Source organism: Diachasmimorpha longicaudata, chromosome 7, assembly GCF_034640455.1.
Source record: "Diachasmimorpha longicaudata isolate KC_UGA_2023 chromosome 7, iyDiaLong2, whole genome shotgun sequence".
NCBI classification, from domain to species: domain Eukaryota; kingdom Metazoa; phylum Arthropoda; class Insecta; order Hymenoptera; family Braconidae; genus Diachasmimorpha; species Diachasmimorpha longicaudata.
In genome coordinates, this window is record NC_087231.1 from 2,745,152 (window position 1) to 2,767,644 (window position 22,493).

Sequence of the window (22,493 nt, forward strand, 5' to 3'; positions counted from 1 at the left end):
TACATGATTGTATTTACATTTTTGGTAATTAATTGCACGGTTTTGCTTGATTCATATCATATGATGAGTAAAGATATATTGATTTTCTTTCTTATTCCTGCCGGTTTCTGGTTTCAGCAGAAGAAACGAATTTTGGGGAATGTGCGGCAAAATGGACATATTTCAATAATTATTTGAAATTAATCCAGTTAACTTTCATAAATTCATTTGAGCAAGCCAACGTACTAGGTCGCTCACTCAGAAAAACTAATTATTCTTTTCAAGTATTCAGTTGCTTGAGAGAAACATTTATTTTTAAAAAATTATATTTCCTGGATTGAGTCATTTCCTGAGGAGCTTAATGAACTTTGAATGATAACAATCTTATTGCTCTTGAGTATGATCATGTTGCACATTAAATCAAATCCGTTGATGATATTTCGTTTTCCTAAACTTCTGATTTTCGTAAGAAAACAATATCGCAGAATTTTGTAATGCTCATAATTATTGAATTTCAAGATCATTGCTAACATGATCATGATCTACAACAATCTAATTGACATACTTGAAACATAATGAATATTGCTACTGTAATGACCCCACCGAATTTTGGATTACGTAGGAAGGGACCTAAGATTAATTTCGATATAATTTTACAAGAAAACATTACTGAATAAATGAATAGTCCATACCGAGATGCGACCTGGGACCTTCTGATTGTACATTTGGTGCTCTTCCGACTGAACTGCCGAGTTCCCATTCCTTCTTTTTTTCAGATTTCTTGTACATATCAAGCTCAGCCGTCTTTCTTATGTCAATCATTTTTGCATGCAAGATGGTGTAGTCTTCGCTACATTATCTACGCTCCTAATTCCAACTCCTAAACATTGCTGCTGTTGTACCATTGTAATGGGGAGTTACTAGCGCTATGTCACATGACTCTCCCCCCCCCCCATACGATCTCTCCCCCTCCCCAGCACCATACGATACCCCCACTCTACCGACTGGCTATATAAGCACCTGCACAGCAAGAACTCAAACAATTCGTGCTGGGTACGTCTTGAGAGCTGAACTCCTCCTAGCTCCCTCGTTAACCACCCTGATTGGACGACAACTGCCGTTCACAGGACCCTTTCCATAACCTGGATTATCTCTTCTTTCTCAGGATCGAGAACTAACCAACCGGGGATTCCTGTAAGCGTGCTTCATTCAGCTAGCTTTCTCTGTCCTCTCCTCAGGGCTCAAGGAAGCAGCTAGGCTGCTCTCTAGTTATATCCCTTCTTCATCGGGTTAAGAGATCAGGTAAATTAATTTCTCCACTGTTCTCTGTATCCTGGACGCAAGTCCACGACGTGTCTGTCCTGAGTGTTATAAAACATTCAAATTTTCTTTCTCATTTGAAGATTTCGATGCCTCAGGTGATGCAGCAGTGCCTGAATATCTTTATTTAGTTAGCGTTGATTTCCGAAAACCATAACCTGGCAAGGTTGTTTTCATAATACCGCATTGAGTGTTAGCGTTGATTACAAAGGGAAATACTAAATGAGAAAAAGATTTAACCTTGAGATATTTGCTCAATAGTGAGTCTCGAAGGATTTGTAAACAGGATTCAATCATTGCACCAGTTAAATCAATTTAGAAAATACGTTTCGCCCATTATTGTTCATTTTGGCCTCCATGTGTGCACATTATATTCCATTTTCTTAATTAATTATTAAAGTGGAGAGTAGAATGGCTGATTATGTTTGTTGATGGACTAGTTTAAGATGAAATAAAAAGAAAGGAAAATTGCATAGGCTGTTGTAGAGCTATAACCGAGAGCACAGCTACTTTTCTTTCCTCAATGCCCGCAATGTACCTCTCTACACTCGACTCCACCCAAGAGTCGAGAGGCGAGTCAGGAAACATCGCTCTACTATTGTTTTATATCCACCATCATTTATCCCTGCACACATTCATTCTTGTTTTATTCATTTCTTTATGTCTCAGTGGGTTGAATTGCGGCTCTGCAGGGGGTGGTAGACAACCCCTCTCGAGCCAACTACATACCCTCTAGTCGCTTTGATGAAAAAACATATTTCTATATGACACTCGATTATTTTTTCTTGTTTTTCGCAATTTCTAGCTGTAGAAAACCGTTCGTTTTACTTCCAAATGGAAGCATTGCAATCGTTCCAGTCAATTTTCTAACTTTCCTTGGGAGTGTTGCAGAAGGAGTTGAAACGTAAAAATACAATGTGGGTGGAAGCAAATAATAGAACATGTTTCCCCAACTGTGAATTATTTTTTACAAAGTATTGAAAAACTCTTTGCTTTTTTTACGTTTTATCATCAAAAAATCAGATTTTAATCCTTTACTACAACCGAAATTTTGATTTTTTCATAAGACACTGTGTTAATTTTGATATTTCAAGTTTTTTTCTGGATAACAGAAAAGATCATTAAATTGTAGAAAAATTAACGGTTCCAAATGCATTGACTTTTCTAAAAAAATTGTGTAGTTTTCGATAATCGTTGAATTTACTAAAAGGGCAGAACTACTTCAACACAAATATCGATTTTTGAAAAAAAATTGTACATCGGTTAATAGATCAGTTGAACTCTGCGAGGCCCGCGTGCGACAATGATGGACCGCCTCGCCCATGGAAAGCTAAGCAACCCTGAGTAGTGGTCACTAGAAGGATGGGAGAGCGCGAGAACACCTCTGGAACAAATTTCATTTTTTCGAAAAAAAAGGGGCTGGAAAGTTGGAAGGTTTGTCGTTGGAAAAATGTGACATAATCCGTTGAAACAATGAAACAATCCGTTCATGGAACAATAAATAGTAATAATGAAGGGCTCAGTACATCGATGTTCAGGCAGTAAAAATAAAAACATAAAGAGACTATTATTTTTCAAAATGAAAATCTATTTAAACGATTCCAAATGAACAGAAATAATTGTTTATTTTTCAACAGCTAAGTTATAAATTCAAATCAGATTGCAACAACTGACATCGAACCCATGAAATTAAAAAAATCGTCGACACGACTATATAACAAGTGAAAATATAAACATTGAGAAAGCCATGAGTTACTTTCTAATGACATAAAAAGAAACATGACATGTGATAATTAACTTGGAGTCTCGTCTGCATATAACGTCGTTTGCACTCATTTCGAAAATGAAAAAAAAAATTTAATTCTCACTCCACGAATTGCCAACTCGTATTGATTGCTCTGGTTGAATGAATGTATAGGTTCAATGTGCAAGAGTGAAATTGAATACAAGCCTGTACGAATCACCACTCGGGTATTGACACTATCTCATATACGCTACTGAAGCCCAAGTACCCACTCTAGTTATGGAGGAGGCTAATGGAAGGAGTCACGCGGTTCCATTGTCAGAGGAACAATAATCAGTGAAATACGTCCAAATGGACCACCATAACATATAAACCGTTGATTTTTTCGGTGAATTTTGAAAATTTCTAATAGAAAATCTCCGAGAAGAGAATAGAAATTATTTTTTAAAATTAAACATACACATGATAAATTCAATATAATATAAGATATATAACACATTTTGATATGCATCCCTTAGCTATACGCCCATAAAAGACGTATTATCTCAAAACTCAAAAGAAACATTTTTCTAAGCTTGCAAAGCCTTAAAATATAAAAGAATCAAACGTATATTATTATTATAAAATATATATTATCAATACAATTATAGTCTATATTTATCTATGTATAAAAATGTAAATATTAATAAACATAAAAAAGATCGATAACGACAGTTGTAAACTGCTTTTTAAAGAACAATTCCAGTGCCTTCAGATTTCTATTTTCATATCCAAAAATATACCACACAAATAGCGTATGTATTTGTATATGGAGTGATCTCGATGGCCAACCACTGTAAGCCTACTCGATATCTAATGGTGGAGGGCTAATAACGCCCGAGTCGTGCGGTGCTATTGTCAAGAAACAATAGTCACAGATGGGAGATATCCACCATCTATGTCCCGGTAAAAAATCGGGTGATCACTTCTCACGCACTTAATTATATGGCCCATTTAGCAGAGTATGTGAAAGAACCTGAGCCTGGGCCATTGATTTTTTTACTACAATACGACCATGATTTCAATCCAATATGAGGGATCGTTTGGAAAAATGATCCCCAGAGTAAGAGAAAAATTTAATAAAATGGAACGATTATTTTTTAACTCAACCACTCGGTTTCGTTCAATAATATCTACGGAATAATTTATTGATGTTACGAATTATGCCAGCGCTTTTAGAGGACAGTGTGATTAAACTGTACGCTTCAATCGTTGATTCTGAGGGCTCCAAAGATGAACCTCATGTTTCAATCAAACGAGTGCTCGAATCTATCGTATGTTGGTTCGTATTCCCTGAATATTTTATTAAATGTTAACAGTTAGTTGAATGTACCGCTTTTCGTTTGTCTGACAATTTATAATCGGCAATACCAATGACATCGATATTTTTAATGGAATGATGTCTGATTTTCAACGGAATATTTCATTATCTAAGCGCTCTTGGGAACCCACTAAAAGAATGAACAATTAAAACATTGAAACGATGGAATTATATTTTGATACGAAAGAATGTGCACCCAAGATAAATTAAAAACGTTAAGTTCCATCAGTATATTAAAGATCTTCAGTTGTACAAAACAGTCGTTAAACTTTACCACTAAATTTGTGAAATTTAATATAATTATCATATATATTTTTAAATATCTCTTGCATCGACGGTGAGAGCACTCTGAAGAGCAAAGAAATGGCGTGTGGGTCGCAAATTCCCAAAAATTGACTGATAGAATCATCCAGCGGTTCCTGTAAACATAAAAGCGTCATTAGCATTATGTAAATTATTTTAGTTTGTTGTTTTCATTTTTATTGGGAACCCATTGGAAAATATACGTTGATTTGAAAACTCTCGTGATATTAAAACTCAAAAGTAATATGTATTACCTTAATGTAATTAGGTACGACTCCTCCCCCATAAGAAAGTGCGACCATATCCGCAATGATATATGGACTGAGTTTTGCTGTGTGTGTCTTCATTTTAACAAAGGCACTGGCCAACTTCTGTATCTCCAGCATAATCAGACACTGAAGATGCTCTTCAGCGGAACTCTTTTTGGCTACTTCAACAGTAATTTTTAGGGCCCTCAAATACAACCGCAGAATAATCGACAAATAGTCAACAGCTATTCCAGGTCGAAACTTCAAGCACGAACTGCACAAGTCCAGAGTCCGTTGAGCAACAGCCAAAGTAGCAGATGAATTCAGAAAGCTATTGACAATAGCTATGATCAAATCAATGGTTTTGTCTGTTACTGCCATTCGTTTTGAGCTCATGACGGTAACGAACAATTTCATTGTGTTCAACATCACGTTATCATTCAGAGCTTTTACTGATCTCATTGATTGCATCAGCCCTTGAAGTGACAACTGACGAATTTTCTCTCGACTTGTGTCCATCTTCACCTCCGCTAAGACGTTCCAAATAATCGACAAATTTTCCAGAGATTTTTCGTCATTCTTTTCTAACGCCTTCAAAGTATTTTTCCTCAGTAAATTCAAAACGTGAGTCAGAGTTTTCGCATCGCTGGCTTCGATTAATATCAGAACGATATCTGACGAAGATTTCGTCATTACAAGTTTCCAAATATTTCTCATTGTCGGTCGATCTATTGATACCCCTTTGTCTCTACACTGAAGCACAACTTTAATGAAATTATAACTTTCTTTTGTAAATTCAATACTATTGATATCGGTCACAGTATCAGTTTTTCCAATTAAGATCTCCAAAGTTACTCGTATTTTATTCATGAGATCGTCGTTAACTTTTTTCAGTGCCACTGCGATTTTGAGAGCGGCTGTCAGTGCCTTCAGTTGGTTTATGTTCAGAGACACCTCATTGACATCCAATAAAATTTTTTTCACCAATTTCTTTTCAAATTTGAGAAGCTCCTTGTCTTCTCGATTTTTCACTTTCATTTTGTCGATGCACTCCAACATAATTACTGGTATATTTTTATTTTCTATGTTAGATTTTAATGCCTGTTTGAGAAGTTCATAATTACTGGGGTTAATTAACGAACGTTCGATGACTGTTGAAAGCAAATGTTGGCATTCTGATAATTCTTGAATGAGAATTTCCGGCTGAATGTACCCAAGAAGATCACCCTTGTAACGCTCTAGAGTTGTGGAAAGAATTTCTTCACAGAGACTGGCCACGATAACGTCATCAGATGTTTCTTTCCTCAGGGATAAGATCATCAGGAAGACGACTGTCTTGAGATCCGTGGAACAGTACATTAGCGGCAAACGCAATAAAACTTTCAAATATGGTATTATATCAGGTGCGACTTTTTTGTGCTTCAGAGTCGTCCACTCGGTTGATGTTAATAATGTTCTCAATGATTTAAGTATTTTCAGTTTATGGCGCTCCCCATTCTTCCACCAATTCATCTGAAAATAAAAATGGATTGAATGTAATACAAGTTGGGCTTTTCGTGTGTCAGGAAATTTTATGGGTTGAGTCCGTTATCTGTGGAATATGATCTAAATCGATTATTTTGGTCAATTTTTGTCTAACGATTTTGACTCGTTTACCCTTAAAACGAACAAATTATTGTTCGAGAAATGTAACTAGACCCAAGATAATAGACCCGGTCCTTAAATGATCTTCGCGAAGAGTAATTCGGAAATAAAATAATGGAATTTTTACTCACTTTATTAATTGCACCGAGTAATCCCTCAGTTGTAGACCCTGTGTTCTCTAAAATAGCGTGAATTTTTCTAAAAATTTCAAAAATAAGTGCTGCCATCAGGTTTTCATTATTCTGAATCGAATCGATGACCAATACTTCAGTGACTTCATTCAAATTCTCTATCAGGAGCTTAGCCAAGTGACAAATGCTTTCATCACTCAATCGATGAATAGCTTTTGGATATTTGTCCACTAGAACATTCCAGAACTGTTCCAGGTCAGGATCTTCGTTATTCTTGTGTTCAACGTCCTGATCTGTGCATGACTTCCACGTAGACTGAATTTGTTGAATATTCTCCTTAATATTCGAATAAATCGTACCTTTTTCGATGTGTCCATACCCCTCAAACTTATTGGAATCTTTCATATCAGCGATGCGATGTAAAATATCATCCCAATCGTTTGCAACAATAGCATCAGGGGCATGATGATTGACAAATGCAACAACTGTTATCCAAACTTCAAGAATTTTCCATAGGTTTAAACTAACCATTTGATGCCCATCATCTTCACTCTCTGATTGTAAAAATGTCATCAACTTGGACACTGTCTCCCCCAAGTTCTTCAGTCCCTTGACGAACTTCTGCTTTGCCACCAATTGCCGAGTAGCACCAAACAGATCAACGCCTTCTAAAAAAGCTGCGGTTATTTGTCCTATAACTTCCGAGAATATAACGAGTGCTTCAAAAGGCATTGCAAGTGATTCTTTCATTTTCTCTTCCATCGAATTCACTAACAATGAGTCAAAATGATAAATGAGACTAGTAAGGACATTTCCGACCTGAGAATTCGTCAAATTCGCGATTGACGCTGAAAATCGTTCAGTAAATTGTTGAGGTAAAATGAAGATCTTCTTTTTACTGAGTTTTCCAAGGAATTTTCTGTTCGTCAGACGCTCCTTTAAGGCCATTAAAATCCATGAAACAATTTTTGGAAGTCTCTTCAAGCGTATGCAAGCATCGATAATTGCACTCATCAATTCCTCGTATGAATTCCTCTCGGGCTCAGCATTTTTTTCATCAAGTAAAATTTTTTTGAAGATTTCGTGGAGTTTACCTTCAATCGCGAGGGGATTTTGTTGAGCTATTTCCTTTATTATGTCGTAATCCACTGCCAGAAAGGATTTTTTGGACAGAATTTCATCAATTGTTTTGTGGAAACTGTCGTAGGAATTCGCTTCAACGTCTTCATTGGCAGTCTCCATTTCTTGGGGCACATCCTGTGAGTTGTTATCATCATTTTCTATTGTAAAAGAGGAAAATTTGAGATTAGTTTGATTTAGTAGTGGTAATAACTTTATAAAATTGTCATGATGAAGATCTGTTTCATTTGAAGGTACACAGAATCAACATAGTGGATGAATCCAGGTGCTGATAGGGGTACGTAATACAAAACAGGGACCACATTTTGGGGCACTGTCCCAAACAGAACAATGACAGGACGTGCTTAAGCAAATTAAATCAACATAACTAATTCAGATTAGGAAGTCCATCACTCGTCGATTAAAATGACTAAATTGATGAGCTCCAAAAATTAGACACAAATTCATTGTAAATGAAGGACAAAAATCTAAAATTATAATGTACTGTAATGTACTTGAATACATGGATAGCCAAAAATAGGACTGATATGACGTAAGTAAATCATGTAGAGTTTGAGCACTTTAAATTATGAAAAACTCTATAACAACAAAAAACAATGAGGTGAGTATAAAGTTGTTGGCAGTCAACAACTGACGTTTCACGGGGATTACAGAATATAAGTTTTTGTTAAATAAATGTTGATAATTGTCTGCAAATTTTGAAAAAAAGTGAATTTAGCTTTGAATCCTTCTACACATTTTTAATTGATCAGTTTTAGTGACTGAGGAGCTTAAGATGAGATCTTTAGCAATCAATAGTTATAATTATATTTTGGTTTTACTTGTTAATGGAATTTTTTGCAATTTCGAGAACTTTCAATTGACCAAAACGCAAAACCCTTCGTTAAAACTATTATTTTCAAGATTGTGCTTATCTCATATTTATCAATTGACATTTTTCAGGTTATAATCATTTTCAGCATGAGCTTTTTCATATGAATATAATGATTTACTCGATCATAATTTTGCTATTGGAGTCCAAAAGAATCAGGGAATGATCAAGTATATTATTTATGTACCTGTTCGAACAGTCATCGTTGCAATTCACCAACATTCACAACAATCCTCTTAGAAAAACAAGCATGGACTGAAATCTGAAAACGGGCATGGCGGGGCACAAACGATTTTGCATTATTCATTTGAAAATAAATGGGAAACTAACCAAACCTTTCAAGTTCAGTACAAACGAGCATCAATCTACTACAAACGATAGAATTAGTTGGTTTTGCAAAAAGAAATAATCTGTCGGTTATCTACACACGAATCTAGTTCAGAGATTATTATCTAACGCTTATATTGGGAGCGGGCTTTTTTAGGGGGGGGGCTCCGTTTGTACTTTCTCAACTGTACAAATGATCAACTGTGCAGAGAATTTTCAAACGTTGAGAGTACCGGTGTGCAGGGATTCAACTGTCGAGACAAAAAAACTATCAATCTCTACCTTGTCGACGCTGTTTAACCCATCCTACCCCGCCTGTAGATGTGGCTATGCCTAGTTTTTTCTCTCAACAGTTGAATCCCTGCACAGTGGTGCTCTCACCGTCTGAAAATTCTGTGTACAGTTGACCATTTGTACAGTTGAACAAGTACGAACGGAGCCCCCCCGGCGCTTGATGCCGCTCCATAAAGTTGTCAGCAATCTCCCCTATAATCTCTGGCTTTTTTGCCGCTATCAAGCGCCTAGATGGTCAATGTTAGATTTTAAATAATTTATTTAGCAATAAATGGGAAATTATAATGAAGCAGTTTCAAACATTTTCAGCGGCATAATTTAGTGGAAAACATGGCGATCTTAGGGACCTCTACGTAACTAGTTGCACCCAGGTTAGACGCTGATTGGTTAAACTGTTCATATATATACACCACCACCTTTCCAAATATTTCATAATATGTCACTCAGAGAGTCAATGGACTTATAACACTTTCATTACGAATTTGATTGTCATTATTACTGAAGTATTTTGATATCGAAAATGCCGAATCATTGAGACACCGACTAAACTAACGATTAGTCTTGTAGCTTTATCTAATCTCTGTATTCCAATCTAACAATACGGTCGCCATTTTTCCGAAAACATTGGTGAGTAAAATACGAGTAACTATTTCGTTTGCTGCTTTATTTTGAAACATTAATGAAGTTTTTTACCCAAAAAATTCGGCGTTGGAACTCTATCTTTCGTCCCTTGAATAGATTTTATTTTCATCATATGTCATTCAATATTACTGGTAAATAAATTAACTCTCATGACGTTTGGCACAGACTTTAGAGAGATTCCATGAAGAGCCTTAGCAACAATCTGTAAAGGCAAATTTTTCCGGAAACATCTAAACGATTGGAGTATTTTTTTCATGAATAATGAGGAAAAACATGGGGTAATGTTGGCATTAATCGAAAAAATCTGAAATTATAGCTCCATTTTTGAAGGTTATAAAAACAATCACATTGTCATCACCCTGCGTTGCAAAAATTATTTTGAAAAATGACAACCAGATATTTTGTAGACCCATATGGGGTCCCACTACTCATATTACGCCATTTATACCAATTAAATGCAGATCTATAACTTCTGATAAAGTTAATTCTCACTGATAACTTCGGTTCAGTAGCAAAGTGGTAAAGCGAGATAACTTAGGGGGTTACTCTGATGTGAACGCCTATATTTTACCACTTTTTAGGAAATTTTTTTTTATGCGACAACAAACTTCAATCATGTTGATTTTTAAATATATTTTTATTTGTATTTTGAAATGTACGAAAAAAATTTTTTTTTCGTTTTTTACATTTTTAACATATATTTTTTTTAAGTCAAAGCAGTCCCCAACAAAAAAAGGTAGTTCACTGGTCAAGGTGATAGCGGCTGTTCATGTTGTCTGAGATAAAAAAATCGAATGGATTATTATTCAGTAGATCTGCGACTATCGTCCCTACCAAATATAATCAATTTCATTGAAAAAAAAAAATATCGAACTTCAAAAAAAAAATCACGAAAATCTTGTTCTTTTTCGTTAAAAATCGTTTAAGAAAAATATGAAAATATTTTCGAAAATAAACAATTCTGGTAGGGACGATAACTATAAATGAGTAGAAGAACATATGTAAATTTTAAAGCAATCGGTTGAATACTTTTTCTTGTAGGACCTTAACCGTTTCAGAAAATGATGATTCGAGAGAAACGCGTTTAAAGTTTAAAGCCTGGTAGACAATCGCTTACGACACGTCGGCGGCTATGAGCTGTAACTTATCAAATACTAAACCTATTTTCAATAGGTTTTACTGTCAAAATATTAAAAAAAAAATCGATTTTTCGAAGTGATCACATGACAGTAACCCCTTAAGTTATTTCTGAGTTGAGTTTTTGAGCAATTTCTACGAATTTAAGAGAGATCTTGTTGGTAGTAGTGGAAAGATTGGACAAGGCGAGGTAACAAGAGATCAGTGATCAACAAAGAACCAATGTAGACAGCACGTCTGTGCAACTTTACTATTTCTGATCGATAAAATCCATTTTTGAGACTTTAAGATAGAGTATCCCTGATACAGACACAATCACAGGCTTGATCTGTGTAATTGAATAGTTGTGACTGTTGGTTTCAACAGATATCCAAATATTTATTTTAACATTAATTGTAGTACTTAATTTCCTCTACAAAAAAAGATTCTGACAACGATTTTGCTACCTCCCATAGATTTCGAAATATTCAGCAAAAAATTGTGACTACTCTAACGTGACTTATCTCATTTACCACTTCGCTACTAAATTGCTCAATGCGTTTTGATTAATGTTTAGAAAATGACCAATGAGGCACAGAAGGATGAAATAATAGCACTAGAAAGTATCTACACAGCTGAAGAATTTTCCTACCAAGAAGTCGACGGCCAATTCCAATGTACATTTCAAATATTCCCAAGTCTCCCCGAGGAGTATTGGGTGGTGTATAAAGGCACTCGAAATGAAGGAGCAGTTGAAGAGAAAATTTCGATAGCTCATCTGCCTCCTCTGACGCTGTTCGTTCCACTACCAGGGGATTATCCCTCCCAGTCAATCTCCAAATTCATTCTACGCTGCTGTTGGTTGTGCGTCAAAGACATCTCAAAGTTATGTAAAAAACTGGATGAAATATGCAGCGAAAACAAGGGAGCTGAGATATTATTCACGTGGGTGGCATTTTTACAGAATGAGACACTAGAGTACTTGGGTATTGAGAGGAGTTTAAATATTGATGATGCATACACATTTCGCAAAAGACCATTGGAAGAAATGCCACAAGCAGAAACAGCTGATGCAGCCAGTGGTAATGATACGAACAGGACGTGTAAGCCCATGATGATGAAGAATAAAATTAGTCAGAAGAGGCAGGATCGCCGGCATCGATGGAAAAAGAGACTCATCGATCAGAGAGCAATTGTCGATAGACCCACTAATCGAAATGTTATGCATTATTTACTAGAGTATAATGAGAAACGCTTGAATATTGAGTTTAAGAAGAACTTTTATTCTTGCAAAATTTGCTTTGTCGATAAACCTGGGGAATCGTGCATGCAGTTTAAACCATGTCTTCATGTTTTCTGCAAAGAGTGTATCAGTGGGTACTTGGAGGTCAGAATTAAGGATGGAGCTGTACAGAATATTTGTTGTCCAGAGGAGAAGTGCACTTCTGAAATCTATCCTGGACAGGTAATGAGTTGATTAATGTGGATTTATGAATAGACTAGCTTTAGCCTTTTAGTAAATTCAGAGATGAAGAAAAATCATAAAAATTTTTAAGAACATTTGATCACATGTGGAATTACAATTTTTCATCGATTTAATTATCGTTTACGTTTGAAAAAAAAAAGTTTAAAAAGCGGAACTAGAGTTAAAGAGCGAAATCCGAATTTTTCATCATCAGACAAAAAATCAAGGAATTTTTTGACAGTACATAAAACATTATTCACCGTTTGGTAAACAATTTCTATTATTTGCTTATAATAAGGAAATGTTTAAAAACCATTAATTCTCTTTGAAATTTAATTTAGCTCATACGGAATGTGTATGAATTTCTTTGGTTTTTTTATCATTCAATTTGTTGGAAAATTTGGTAATTGAGCAAATTCAAAAGCGGTGTATCCAATGGGTAAAATACTTACCGAGTGGTAGAGCTACTTTGATTATCGTTAGGAAAATCTATTGGATATAGATAGAAATTGAAGGGTGTCAATCGCGTGATAAAGTATTAAATAATCTCTATTCGCAGAAATTTATTTGTTATTGAATGTAAAAGAAAGTGAGGCCTTGCGGACTTCTGGAGTAAAATAGATATCTAAAAAGATTGGCAAAACTATTGTTGTTTTTGACAATTGTCAATTTTTTAAATTAAGTAACGAAGTTGACACGAGATTTCATTTTTCACTATTGACCGGCTTTGATGATTATCTAAATTTTTATTATAATCTCTTTTGTGGATCGAATTAAGTCCTTCAACAAATGTCGCTACAGAAATTTCACTATCTCTTTTAGATTCCGAGATATTATTCTAAACCAAGATTCAGAGATAAGTCAACTTATCTCGTTGAAATTTCCCGTCTGAATTATTTAGTTGAGCAATAGATATGCCACCGGATAAATTCGTACAGGAAATTTTGAAAGGGAGGCTTGTTGTAAATTATCATTCAAAATGCTCAAATCAATGTGATTTATTTACACTATATCGGTGATATTTTCGGCTTAGCCCAAGTGTCCAAATATGTTACAGTTTTAGTTCTAGGTATATTGTCTCGTATTTATGGTGAATTGTTTGATTGAGTACAACAAAAAAAAAATCAATCAATGCACCGTTTTGTTTTCGAGGAAAAACATAGAAAGTTTAGAAAATTTAAATAATTTATTTTAGCTGTTCCTGATACGCAATTTTCGTTATTTATTATTACTCATGATATTTCCATAGATCAAAGAATTAGTTAGCAGTGAATTGTTCGCTAAATACGATTCCACGTTACTGAGTGCTACGTTGGATACTATGTTGGATATTATCTACTGCCCAAGGAGAGATTGCCAATATCCAGTGAGCAAAGAGGCTAATGAAAAAATGGCCAGCTGTCCCTGCTGTCAGTACACATTTTGTGTTTATTGTCGAATGGTTTATCATGGAGTTGAGCCGTGTAAATACACTTTAGGTACCATTTTTTATTAATTTTTAACGGGCAAAAGAGGAATTTGAATCGTGTCAAAATAAAATTCTGACGCTGACTTTGGTAATTTCACAGCTGAAAAACAAAAACTTGTTAATGAGTATGAGAATGCATCAGATAGTCAGAAAGAGATGTTGGAGAGTCGGTACGGCAAGAAGCAGTTGCAAATACTTGTTGAGAATTCAAGGTCGGAAAATTGGATAACGAAGAACAGTCATAACTGTCCCCACTGCAATGCAGCGATTGAGGTAATGTTTTTATATTTATCCAAAATTAGAGAAATACAATACTTCGTCATATGTTATTTTGTCTTCAAAATATATTCGATTATTTATTAGATATAGAACGTCTCAGCAATAAACAATCAATTCGAGTTTACGAAAAAAAAGGATTGATTCAAGAAACAGATTTAATTTTCAATTTTCTATTTTTTATTTTCACTTTCTACATCTACATCTATAGTGTTCTACATTACCCCTCAGCCTTTCCTATCTGAACTTAAAGTTGCTGCACCTTCAGATCAGTATTCTATCAACCGCATACGCTGCCATTGCACAACATTTATAATTTCTCTACTTATCAGTAAATTATTAAAATTGTCTTTCTCATGTACAGAAATCCGATGGCTGCAATAAGATGACGTGCGGTCGTTGCAATACGTACTTCTGTTGGCTCTGTGGCAGTCGATTGAACCACGACACACCATACAGCCACTACCAGGATCCTCGGTCCAAGTGCTACAGAATGCTTCACCACGGATTATTCGGGGATGACGACTCCGATGACGATATTGAATTGGACGCCGTCTATATCGATTACGATTCTGACGATGATAATTTTGTAATTGATTTTGGTTTATAAATTATTTCGTTAATATATTTGACATTTCACTGGAAAAATGTATGACATTTGTCCCTGTATCATCATAGACAATATAACGCGGACGAGTGGTTCATAGAATATTTCTATCAACAGCGTTATCAGTGGCTGTTGGCCAACTATTGAGTAATGATGTCGAGGGGAAGGTGATTGGATTCAAGGTCAATGTACTATATATGATTTGTTCAATGAGAGTACACTTATCACTTCACTATTGTGAACTTTACTCAAAATTCATTACACGTGCTTCACTATCGTTATGTCAGCACTGATACGGTTGACAGGAACTGTTTGCCCATTAATACGAGCTTATCCATCAGTCGCAGTGCGATTTGAGATTTCAACAGTGTTAAATAACGTGAAATATAGCTGTGATATGTTCTGTACAAAGTATGTACCTTGAAAAGTTTAGAGAATATTACATTTTTATTGAATTGTCCATATTTTTTGTGATAATTGATGTGCAGATGCGGAGACTGGCGGCCGACAGTCGCTAATGAATTGAAACTCGAAGAATTTAGAATCGAGGGAAATATTCGACGGATTAATTGTACAGTTTGTCAAAATTTCATCGCCGTTGTTGAGAATAATAAAGTGATAAATCTCGATGAAATTGTTGATGCAAGTGTTGACGGATGGAAACAGGTATTAATCAGGTGATAAGTAGATATTTTAAAATTAATTCAGGCCGACGAAAAAAATGTAAGTTCTAGGGAAATTATGGTTTGGGATGAATATTCTTTGGTATGGAAATGATTATCAGAGTCCGACTATTCTCTAGGTAATTATAGGAGAAAGTTGATTGACAGAATTTGTTGAACTGAGACTTTGATTTCAGAAAAAAATATTGGGAAGAATTATTAATTCATTAACTGTAACGAAGTCACAAGATATGGAAACGGATGACAAAAAGGAACATTCGGATTAACTTGTTTTAATAATCAATAAAATCGAGGAAATTCAATTTCATATCATATTATTGCATGTAAACAATGTGATTGCGTATAAAAATAGGTAGACAAACGTCAACAAATTACAACAAATTCTGGAAAAATTTGTCGAATTATACCGAATTTATTTGATAAAATCAGAGCTTTTTGAGTTGTATCGGCTGAATTGCCAATCGTTTATTACTAATAACGATTACTGAGTAAAAAAAATTAATTCGAACCTATTTTAACCAATCTTGACATACTGTTACATAGTCAGATACTTTTGATACGAAAAATTGATGAAAAAATTTTGCTAGCCGATTTTCATAAGGCTCAGACATTGTCGAAACTTTTATTTCGAGGGAAAAGAAACCCAATCAAAAAGTATAGAGGAGATGCAATAGTTCTACTCGTCAAATGTCTGTCTTCTCCTTACAAGTCCCTCAGTGTCACCATAGTTTATCATCTACTTATTTGTGAATGCGGTTGAAAAATACAAATTTTTGATATTGTGTAAATAACTACTTAAAAATTATCCACGAATTATTCTTAAATTATTTTTAACCTCTTCCTATGAGATTTAAAATTGTACCAAGAAATTTCAATTCAATTTAGAGTTTTCTCTTCTATTACGTAGGTTGAAACCAATCGAGAACACATAATTTATTATGTACTAAGTCAAATAATTTATCCGGAAATTGATACACCGAAGAAGGAAGAACTGGAATCGTTGTACGATTTTGCTGATCGCTGTGATCACATTTTTTTGCGGTGGCTGAAAGGACATCCAGTTGGTTTCTACACCGTTAAGACAAAGGGTAATTCGTTTCAATTATTGGAGTAAATCTCGCTTTATCGAAAGTTTGTGAACTATATCGACTTTGCTTCAGGGCTTAGATCGAATCTCATTTGTAAATTCTCACCGAGCCCTAGCTTCCCTATCCCCTAACATTAAGACAATATTTTGTACAGTGATTTATTTAATTGACAGGCACTGAGATTTTCAACATTGACTCAAGATACTCAATGAATACCGTTGACACAGCATATATTCGTTCCCAGCATAGGAACCAAGGGCTAGGGATGGAAATTTTATACGATGCTGTGAAGCGTTATGAAAACCAAGATATTGGATTTTCCAAGCCAATATCACATGGAATGCTCCAAGGTGATGCCCAGTACAATCTCTCATTCTCCTAACTAGTGATTGTTTATATTTTTTCAGTAATAAGGCGTTTTTTAATGAAGCATAAAGACTATCGCCTTCATTTCTGGGAAGTTGAGAACGGTGGTATCGAGGGATCGGTGAAATTACTATGGTTTACGTTGAGAAAACAGATACAAAATTGAAAAAATTACTTTTACGAATCATTTATTAGAAAAAAATAATTTTCATAATCTTTCAATGTTATAGAGTATTTTTTTTTCAGTGTATATAATGTATTAATATACAGTCCTTTACAATATGTAAAATTCAAGTGAAACGATACATGGACTGAAGGCTCATGTGATAGCAGAAATTGTTATTTGTAAATACATTTTCATTTCTCTTTAACGGATACTGTCATTAATGATTCTTACAACTTCTTAAAAAGAGAAAAAAAACGTTTTGAAAGATAAATTGCATTGCATTTTCATCGCAACAAATGACTCTTCATCTCGTTCAACAACATTGAGCCTATGACCATTTTTTCACAGTTAATACATACCTCCAACTCTTGAGAATCTAAGAATTTTATTGTTATCAAGATCATAGATTTTGATGTTACGGTGCAACCAGCGAACCTGCGACAAAATAAATGAAACATTTATATTTAATAACATCAAATGACAATCAGTATAAGAAAATTCGCTACTTAAGTCATGAGAATGTAACAATCTAATAATAATCAGCAGCGAAGTGGTAAACCGAGGTAAGTCAGCGTTGATTATTGAGCAGTTTTTGGTAAATAGCTCGGAATCTAAGAGGGATAACAAAGATTTTATTAGAATCTTTTTCGTAGAGTGAATTTAGGACTGCAACAAATGTTATTACAAACTTTATGGTATCTCTCTTAGATTTTGAGGTATGGGTGAAAAACTCGAGTCAGAGATAGGTCAACAACAAATTAAATCGTTATGTTTCAACTGTTGGTGTCTGCAAGCCAAAATTAATTAAAAATCAATGAGAATAGTATTGCGGTTGTCCAATCCCCAAGTCGACAAGATTCCCACCCTATGTAGCCCTCACTGCTAACACCCTTGAAAAAGTGAGAAAAACCAGAAAAAAATTTGATTGGCGACAAACAAAAAATAATGTGAATCTAGAATGAGGAAGAAAATAGGTGACCCAATGTCATTTGCTATTTTTTTGTACTCACCTCATTATATCTAATTCATCCGAAACGAGCGAAATATTGGCAGCTTGATAGATTTTTTGCAGTAAATCCTTCTTCGTCCCTGAGAATTTGATCTTCGAAAAATGTTCATTCATCCCCTTTAATTTCTCTTTCTCAGCGATGAACATATTTTCTGGCAATTTGATAGCCCTAACAATCTCTCCGATAGACGCCTTCAAGCTAATAGGAATTGAATGCACCTCGTCATCAATCATGAATTCAATATTAAAATTAGCGGGCTGTGTGGAATCATTGAAATTCACTCCAAGTACAGTAGATAAACTCATATTTGGTTGAAGAACCGGAATCGCTGTGAAATCATGCATGGACATTCCAGACGATAAATTCTTCTCCCCAACATGAATATTATTGACAGTACGATTACCGCAATTTGTAAAAATTAACTCAAAACTAATGAGATTCGAGCTGACAAGATGCTGGGATCTAGTGAATCTTGATTCAACTTTCAGCCCCTTTCCAGTGATTTTATTGACAATTTCAGTCTTTTCAACTGGTACAAAAGTAGCTGCGACCTCTCTGACGCCATTAACATTGCCAGAGGATAAATTCATCGGAGTAAGAAGGCCTCCAAGAGTCATCATCGATGTCATGGGTAAAATGTCATCAAGCTCCAGAAGCAGATCCAAATTATTCTTTGGCTTTTCCTTGACAATTTCGTTCTTCACTTTAACACTGGGCTTGTTCAATTCAGGTTCAGTATCGGACGATCCACTGTCCTCAGAATCTGACTCATCACTCTCTGATTCACTCTCAGAAGTTTCGGACTTAGCATCGTTATTTTTCTCTCTATTAATTTTCTCCTCCGATTTTTCATCATCTGAACTACATTCTGAAGACTCTGAATCTGATTCCTCAGTGGATTCACTGGATGATGTCTCAGAACATTCCTCAGGCTCTTCTGATTCCGATGGAGAAGTCTCTTCCTCGCTGTAAAATGCCTTTTCCTTCATTTTCTTTTCCTTCTTGTCCTTTCGTCCATGACGTTTCTCTCTCTGTTCATGAGCTACTACTGGCTCAGCTACGTCACGTACTGAGGGATCCGGCTGAATTTCCGGATAATCTGGCAATGGTTTATATCCTGAACAAGACATGTCCAAGTAATGTGAAAGTGTCCCCAGCTGATACTGAGAGCCTTTGACTCGTGATGTCAGTGTTGGAGCTGGTTTAGGGGCAAAGAAAATCTTCTTTGCGTATTCTGGAAGCTTTTTGTCTTTAATTCCATCGTCCTCGAATATAAACCAACGTAGAAATCTTGCTCTATCTCTTATGTCGTAATTTTGGTCGTACTTGGCCAGTTGAAATACATATTGACAGAATAGTTTCGTTTGTTCTGGATTATTGAGGCACAATTTTACAGCAAGATTCAGAGTCTGAAGTTTAACGATGTCTTTTTCATTTACAAAACTCTTTGCCATTTTTCGAAGAACATCGGGAGCTATTTTTGGCACTCTGTCTGAGTATTCACCGAGGAGCCAGAGAATTGATGCTCGAGCCTGCGGTACAGTGATGAAATCCATTAATTTTGCCATGTGAACAATTATCTCCTTGTGCTCGTTCGGTTGGGTCTGCAGTAGCTTTTTTATCACAACCACACTCTCGGCCACCACCACTTCATCACGATTACTCAACAAAGAGACTAAACCACTGAGGCAGGTGTCGGTAACTTCCTTAATATTACTGGCACACCGACCAATAGCTTGTATACTAGCACCAACGAATTCCTTATCACTGCTCGAAATATACGTCTGGAACTCCCTCAAAATAACTCCAATACTCGCTTCAGTGGCTAAGTTGGTCAATATATCGAGCTTCAGGAGTTTTATGTGCGTAGGATCCGAAGTTCTGACGAAAAATGACTTAAGAAAGGGTTCGAACATTCCTTTTCTCGAAATTGATATGCTAGCAATGCAATGAAGAACGATGCTCTGGACTTCTCGATGATTTCTCAAAAGTCTTATCAAAGCTTTAGCAGCAACCATAACTTCTGTTCTGGGTGAAACATGATGATAGAGCTGTGCAACACTCATAACAACAGATGCATTTCGACTTTGCAAAAGGGGTTTAGTATTTCTCAACAACAATCGATGATCAGTATCGAGTGAAAATTTCGTTTTTTTACTGTCAGTTTTCGATGATTCTTCAGAGTCCGACCCATAAAATGGTGTATTTTCATCCTGTGTCTCGATCTCATCGACATTTGGATTAACAAACTGCGTTCTCGCATATCTTGTCAACATATTTACAATGACTACCTGGCCCCATTCATCAACATCCACTAATAAATTGCACAATTTACGATAATTCTTATGAATTAAATCGATTCTCCCTGGACAAACTTCCTCAAACGCCATTACAGCTGATCCAACCACCAGTGTCGTTTTATCGGATAGTAATTTCTCTATGACACTGATCAATTCGTCCTTCTGCTCTGGATCGAGTGAATAAAGTTTTGGAATGGCATGTGCTGCTGTTTTTCTCACGTATGGAGACATATCACTTGCAGAATCCTTTATTGCCAGCATTACAATTGGAACTATCATTGGTACTCGTATACTGGATAGAACTCTCAATGCACTGGCTCTTATAAGCTGATTTGGATCTTTCAAAGCTCTTTGAAATGTGGAAATTGAGAGGAGTGCCAAATCCTGCTGGTCCTCGGCGTATCGAACCAAGTATACGTATACCAGTTTTTTAACTTCTATGTTTTTTGATACCACGTTCTTCACCACAGCTGGAAAAAGATCCGATGCATCTCTGCCCTTTGCGACCATCTGGAATGATTCGGATAATTCATGAGATTTATCAATAAGGAAGTAGGCGAGGTTGGGCCAATATGGACATTAGTAGGGCCATTGCAGAACTTGAATAAATTTTCTCTTTGGCACTTTTTGGATATATTTCGTAAAATCTACGATATTTTTCTCTCAATGTGCAAATATGGTGTCCATATTGCACCACGTTTATCTCCATCGATAAGGAGTGATGTGAATGTAACATAAATATTATATATACTATTCACAATGGTCCTAGGACATTAACTAGTTTATATCTATTGATTCTTACTCCAATAATTCGTTTCATAGCTTCCAATTTCAATCCATCTTTGTTGCTGTCCAGCATTTGTTTTAGATCGTCATGTCTGAAAATGAATTCCCCGAAATTAACAGAAATGTCTTTATCATCGTCTCTTATTTTACGAAATTCATTTCTCATAGTTACTTCTTATAATCGGAGTGAAAGAATCCACCAGAAGCCGGATCTGTGCCGAGCTCTGGATCCGATGGCCTATCATTGCTGTAAGATCCACCAGTATTGTTGGACAATGTACTTGCTGCTGCGGTCAACATTTTCACCAATAATTCACTACCACCACAATTTCAATAACAGAAAATCAAAAGGTAAAAAAAACTCCCACAACGTGGTGAAATTGGGATAGATTTTTGACAGGTAAGTGCCTCCCTAGCGGGCGTCCATATTGTCTCAATAACTGGATAAAGGTTTTTCTCAGGAGCATATGCAAAGAGGATAGCCAGAAGTAGGGGCTCAGATTCCGGGGGTCAGATAACTTCATTCCGACGCTAGTAATGACCCCAGCGGTGGGAAGCGCCATCGTCGATTCTGGCGGCTCGTTGAGGTACCCGAAAAATCGCCTCCTCATTAAAAGATTATATTTCCCTTCCTAATGAAGATTAAGAAGCTAATCCAACGCTGCTCGAAGACGAATTAAAGTCTCCTCGACCAAGCCAAGTTTCATCTCTTAATTTGGGGTCATTAAGATTAAAATCCCCGAAGAGAGTCGAAGAGCGGCGGCGACCCCAATGGAATCTCGGTGCAGAGACCGCCCTTCAACTTTCCTCGTGGTTTTAATTTTCATTTACCAATATTGAGGGATGAAACTTGGCCCGATCGAGGAGGATTTCATTCTCCCCCGAACAATGTTAGCTTTAACTTTAATATTCATTAAGAACGAAGAGACAGGTTTTTAATGAACTAGCAAAGTGTCGGGCCCCTCACGCAGCCGCCAGAATCGACGATAGCGCATTCCGTTGTCGGGGTCGTAACTAGCGTTGACATTCGGTCGCCTGACTCCTGGCATCTGACCCTCTACTTTAGTCTACCCTCCTTGTAGGAGCGTTGCGTAGAAAGTCCATGTCCGAGGGAAAAGAGAGGGCGTTGTGTAACGGATGAATATCTGACCGGACCAAA

General features: G+C 36.0%; 3 protein-coding genes and 1 long non-coding RNA gene across 11 annotated transcripts; 2 read left to right on the forward strand and 2 right to left on the reverse strand.

Annotated features, from left to right (window-relative positions):
* Positions 1–1,033: 1,033 nt before the first annotated feature.
* LOC135164757 (uncharacterized) lies at positions 1,034–3,744 on the forward strand. The gene is made up of 3 exons (XR_010299389.1): positions 1,034–1,281; positions 2,570–2,733; positions 3,218–3,744. It is a non-coding gene; the product is annotated as an uncharacterized LOC135164757 (long non-coding RNA).
* Positions 3,745–4,142: 398 nt separating this feature from the next.
* On the reverse strand, positions 4,143–10,166 carry LOC135164754 (uncharacterized). 3 transcript variants are annotated; one of them, XM_064125405.1, is made up of 5 exons: positions 10,055–10,073; positions 8,928–9,002; positions 6,730–8,009; positions 4,961–6,466; positions 4,143–4,822 (listed from the first exon to the last, which is right to left on the reverse strand). In XM_064125405.1, exons 2-5 carry the CDS (start codon positions 8,941–8,943, stop codon positions 4,667–4,669), a joined length of 2,958 nt encoding a protein of 985 aa, XP_063981475.1. In that variant the 5' UTR covers positions 8,944–9,002; positions 10,055–10,073; the 3' UTR covers positions 4,143–4,666. The 3 variants fall into 3 exon arrangements, with proteins under 3 accessions (XP_063981475.1, XP_063981473.1, XP_063981474.1); XM_064125403.1 differs by lacking the exon at positions 8,928–9,002 and having other exon boundaries at positions 10,055–10,166; XM_064125404.1 differs by lacking the exon at positions 10,055–10,073 and having other exon boundaries at positions 8,928–9,076.
* LOC135164755 (E3 ubiquitin-protein ligase RNF14-like) lies at positions 9,761–17,443 on the forward strand. 4 transcript variants are annotated; one of them, XM_064125407.1, is made up of 8 exons: positions 9,761–9,988; positions 11,697–12,584; positions 13,834–14,062; positions 14,153–14,325; positions 14,693–14,917; positions 16,526–16,706; positions 16,880–17,056; positions 17,114–17,443. In XM_064125407.1, exons 2-8 carry the CDS (start codon positions 11,700–11,702, stop codon positions 17,236–17,238), a joined length of 1,995 nt encoding a protein of 664 aa, XP_063981477.1. In that variant the 5' UTR covers positions 9,761–9,988; positions 11,697–11,699; the 3' UTR covers positions 17,239–17,443. The 4 variants fall into 4 exon arrangements, with proteins under 4 accessions (XP_063981477.1, XP_063981479.1, XP_063981476.1 ...); XM_064125409.1 differs by lacking the exon at positions 9,761–9,988 and adding an exon at positions 10,116–10,134; XM_064125406.1 differs by lacking the exon at positions 9,761–9,988 and adding an exon at positions 10,159–10,281.
* Positions 17,244–21,790, reverse strand: LOC135164753 (AP-3 complex subunit beta-2). Of its 3 annotated transcripts, XR_010299388.1 has the most exons (5): positions 21,507–21,790; positions 21,351–21,426; positions 18,249–21,058; positions 17,928–18,025; positions 17,716–17,849 (listed from the first exon to the last, which is right to left on the reverse strand). XR_010299388.1 is itself a non-coding variant. In XM_064125401.1 (4 exons), the coding sequence occupies exons 1-4, from the start codon at positions 21,632–21,634 to the stop codon at positions 17,523–17,525; spliced, it is 3,165 nt and encodes a 1,054-aa protein (XP_063981471.1). In that variant the 5' UTR covers positions 21,635–21,789; the 3' UTR covers positions 17,244–17,522. The 3 variants fall into 3 exon arrangements, 2 of the variants coding, with proteins under 2 accessions (XP_063981471.1, XP_063981472.1); XM_064125401.1 differs by lacking the exons at positions 17,716–17,849; positions 17,928–18,025 and adding an exon at positions 17,244–17,673 and having other exon boundaries at positions 21,507–21,789; XM_064125402.1 differs by having other exon boundaries at positions 17,750–18,025.
* Positions 21,791–22,493: the final 703 nt, after the last annotated feature.

What these genes read in the sequence shown, in the direction of transcription:
- LOC135164755 (XM_064125406.1), top strand. Translation starts at nt 10,258, where the DNA reads ATGAATAATGAGGAAAAACATGGG. An exon ending in CTGAAATCTATCCTGGACAG is followed by an intron (nt 12,585 to 13,833) that starts GTAATGAGTTGA and finishes ATATTTCCATAG; the next exon opens with ATCAAAGAATTAGTTAGCAG. An exon ending in ATCACATGGAATGCTCCAAG is followed by an intron (nt 17,057 to 17,113) that starts GTGATGCCCAGT and finishes ATATTTTTTCAG; the next exon opens with TAATAAGGCGTTTTTTAATG.
- LOC135164754 (XM_064125403.1), bottom strand. Translation starts at nt 10,115, where the DNA reads ATGATGAAAATAAAATCTATTCAAGGGACGAAAGATAGAGTTCCAACG. An exon ending in TCCAACGCCGAATTTTTTGG is followed by an intron (nt 8,010 to 10,054) that starts GTAAAAAACTTC and finishes CTTTTACAATAG; the next exon opens with AAAATGATGATAACAACTCA. An exon ending in TCGTACCTAATTACATTAAG is followed by an intron (nt 4,823 to 4,960) that starts GTAATACATATT and finishes TTATGTTTACAG; the next exon opens with GAACCGCTGGATGATTCTAT.
- LOC135164753 (XM_064125401.1), bottom strand. Translation starts at nt 21,634, where the DNA reads ATGTTGACCGCAGCAGCAAGTACATTGTCCAACAATACTGGTGGATCT. An exon ending in TTTCACTCCGATTATAAGAA is followed by an intron (nt 21,427 to 21,506) that starts GTAACTATGAGA and finishes ATTCATTTTCAG; the next exon opens with ACATGACGATCTAAAACAAA. An exon ending in CTATGAAACGAATTATTGGA is followed by an intron (nt 21,059 to 21,350) that starts GTAAGAATCAAT and finishes GAATCATTCCAG; the next exon opens with ATGGTCGCAAAGGGCAGAGA.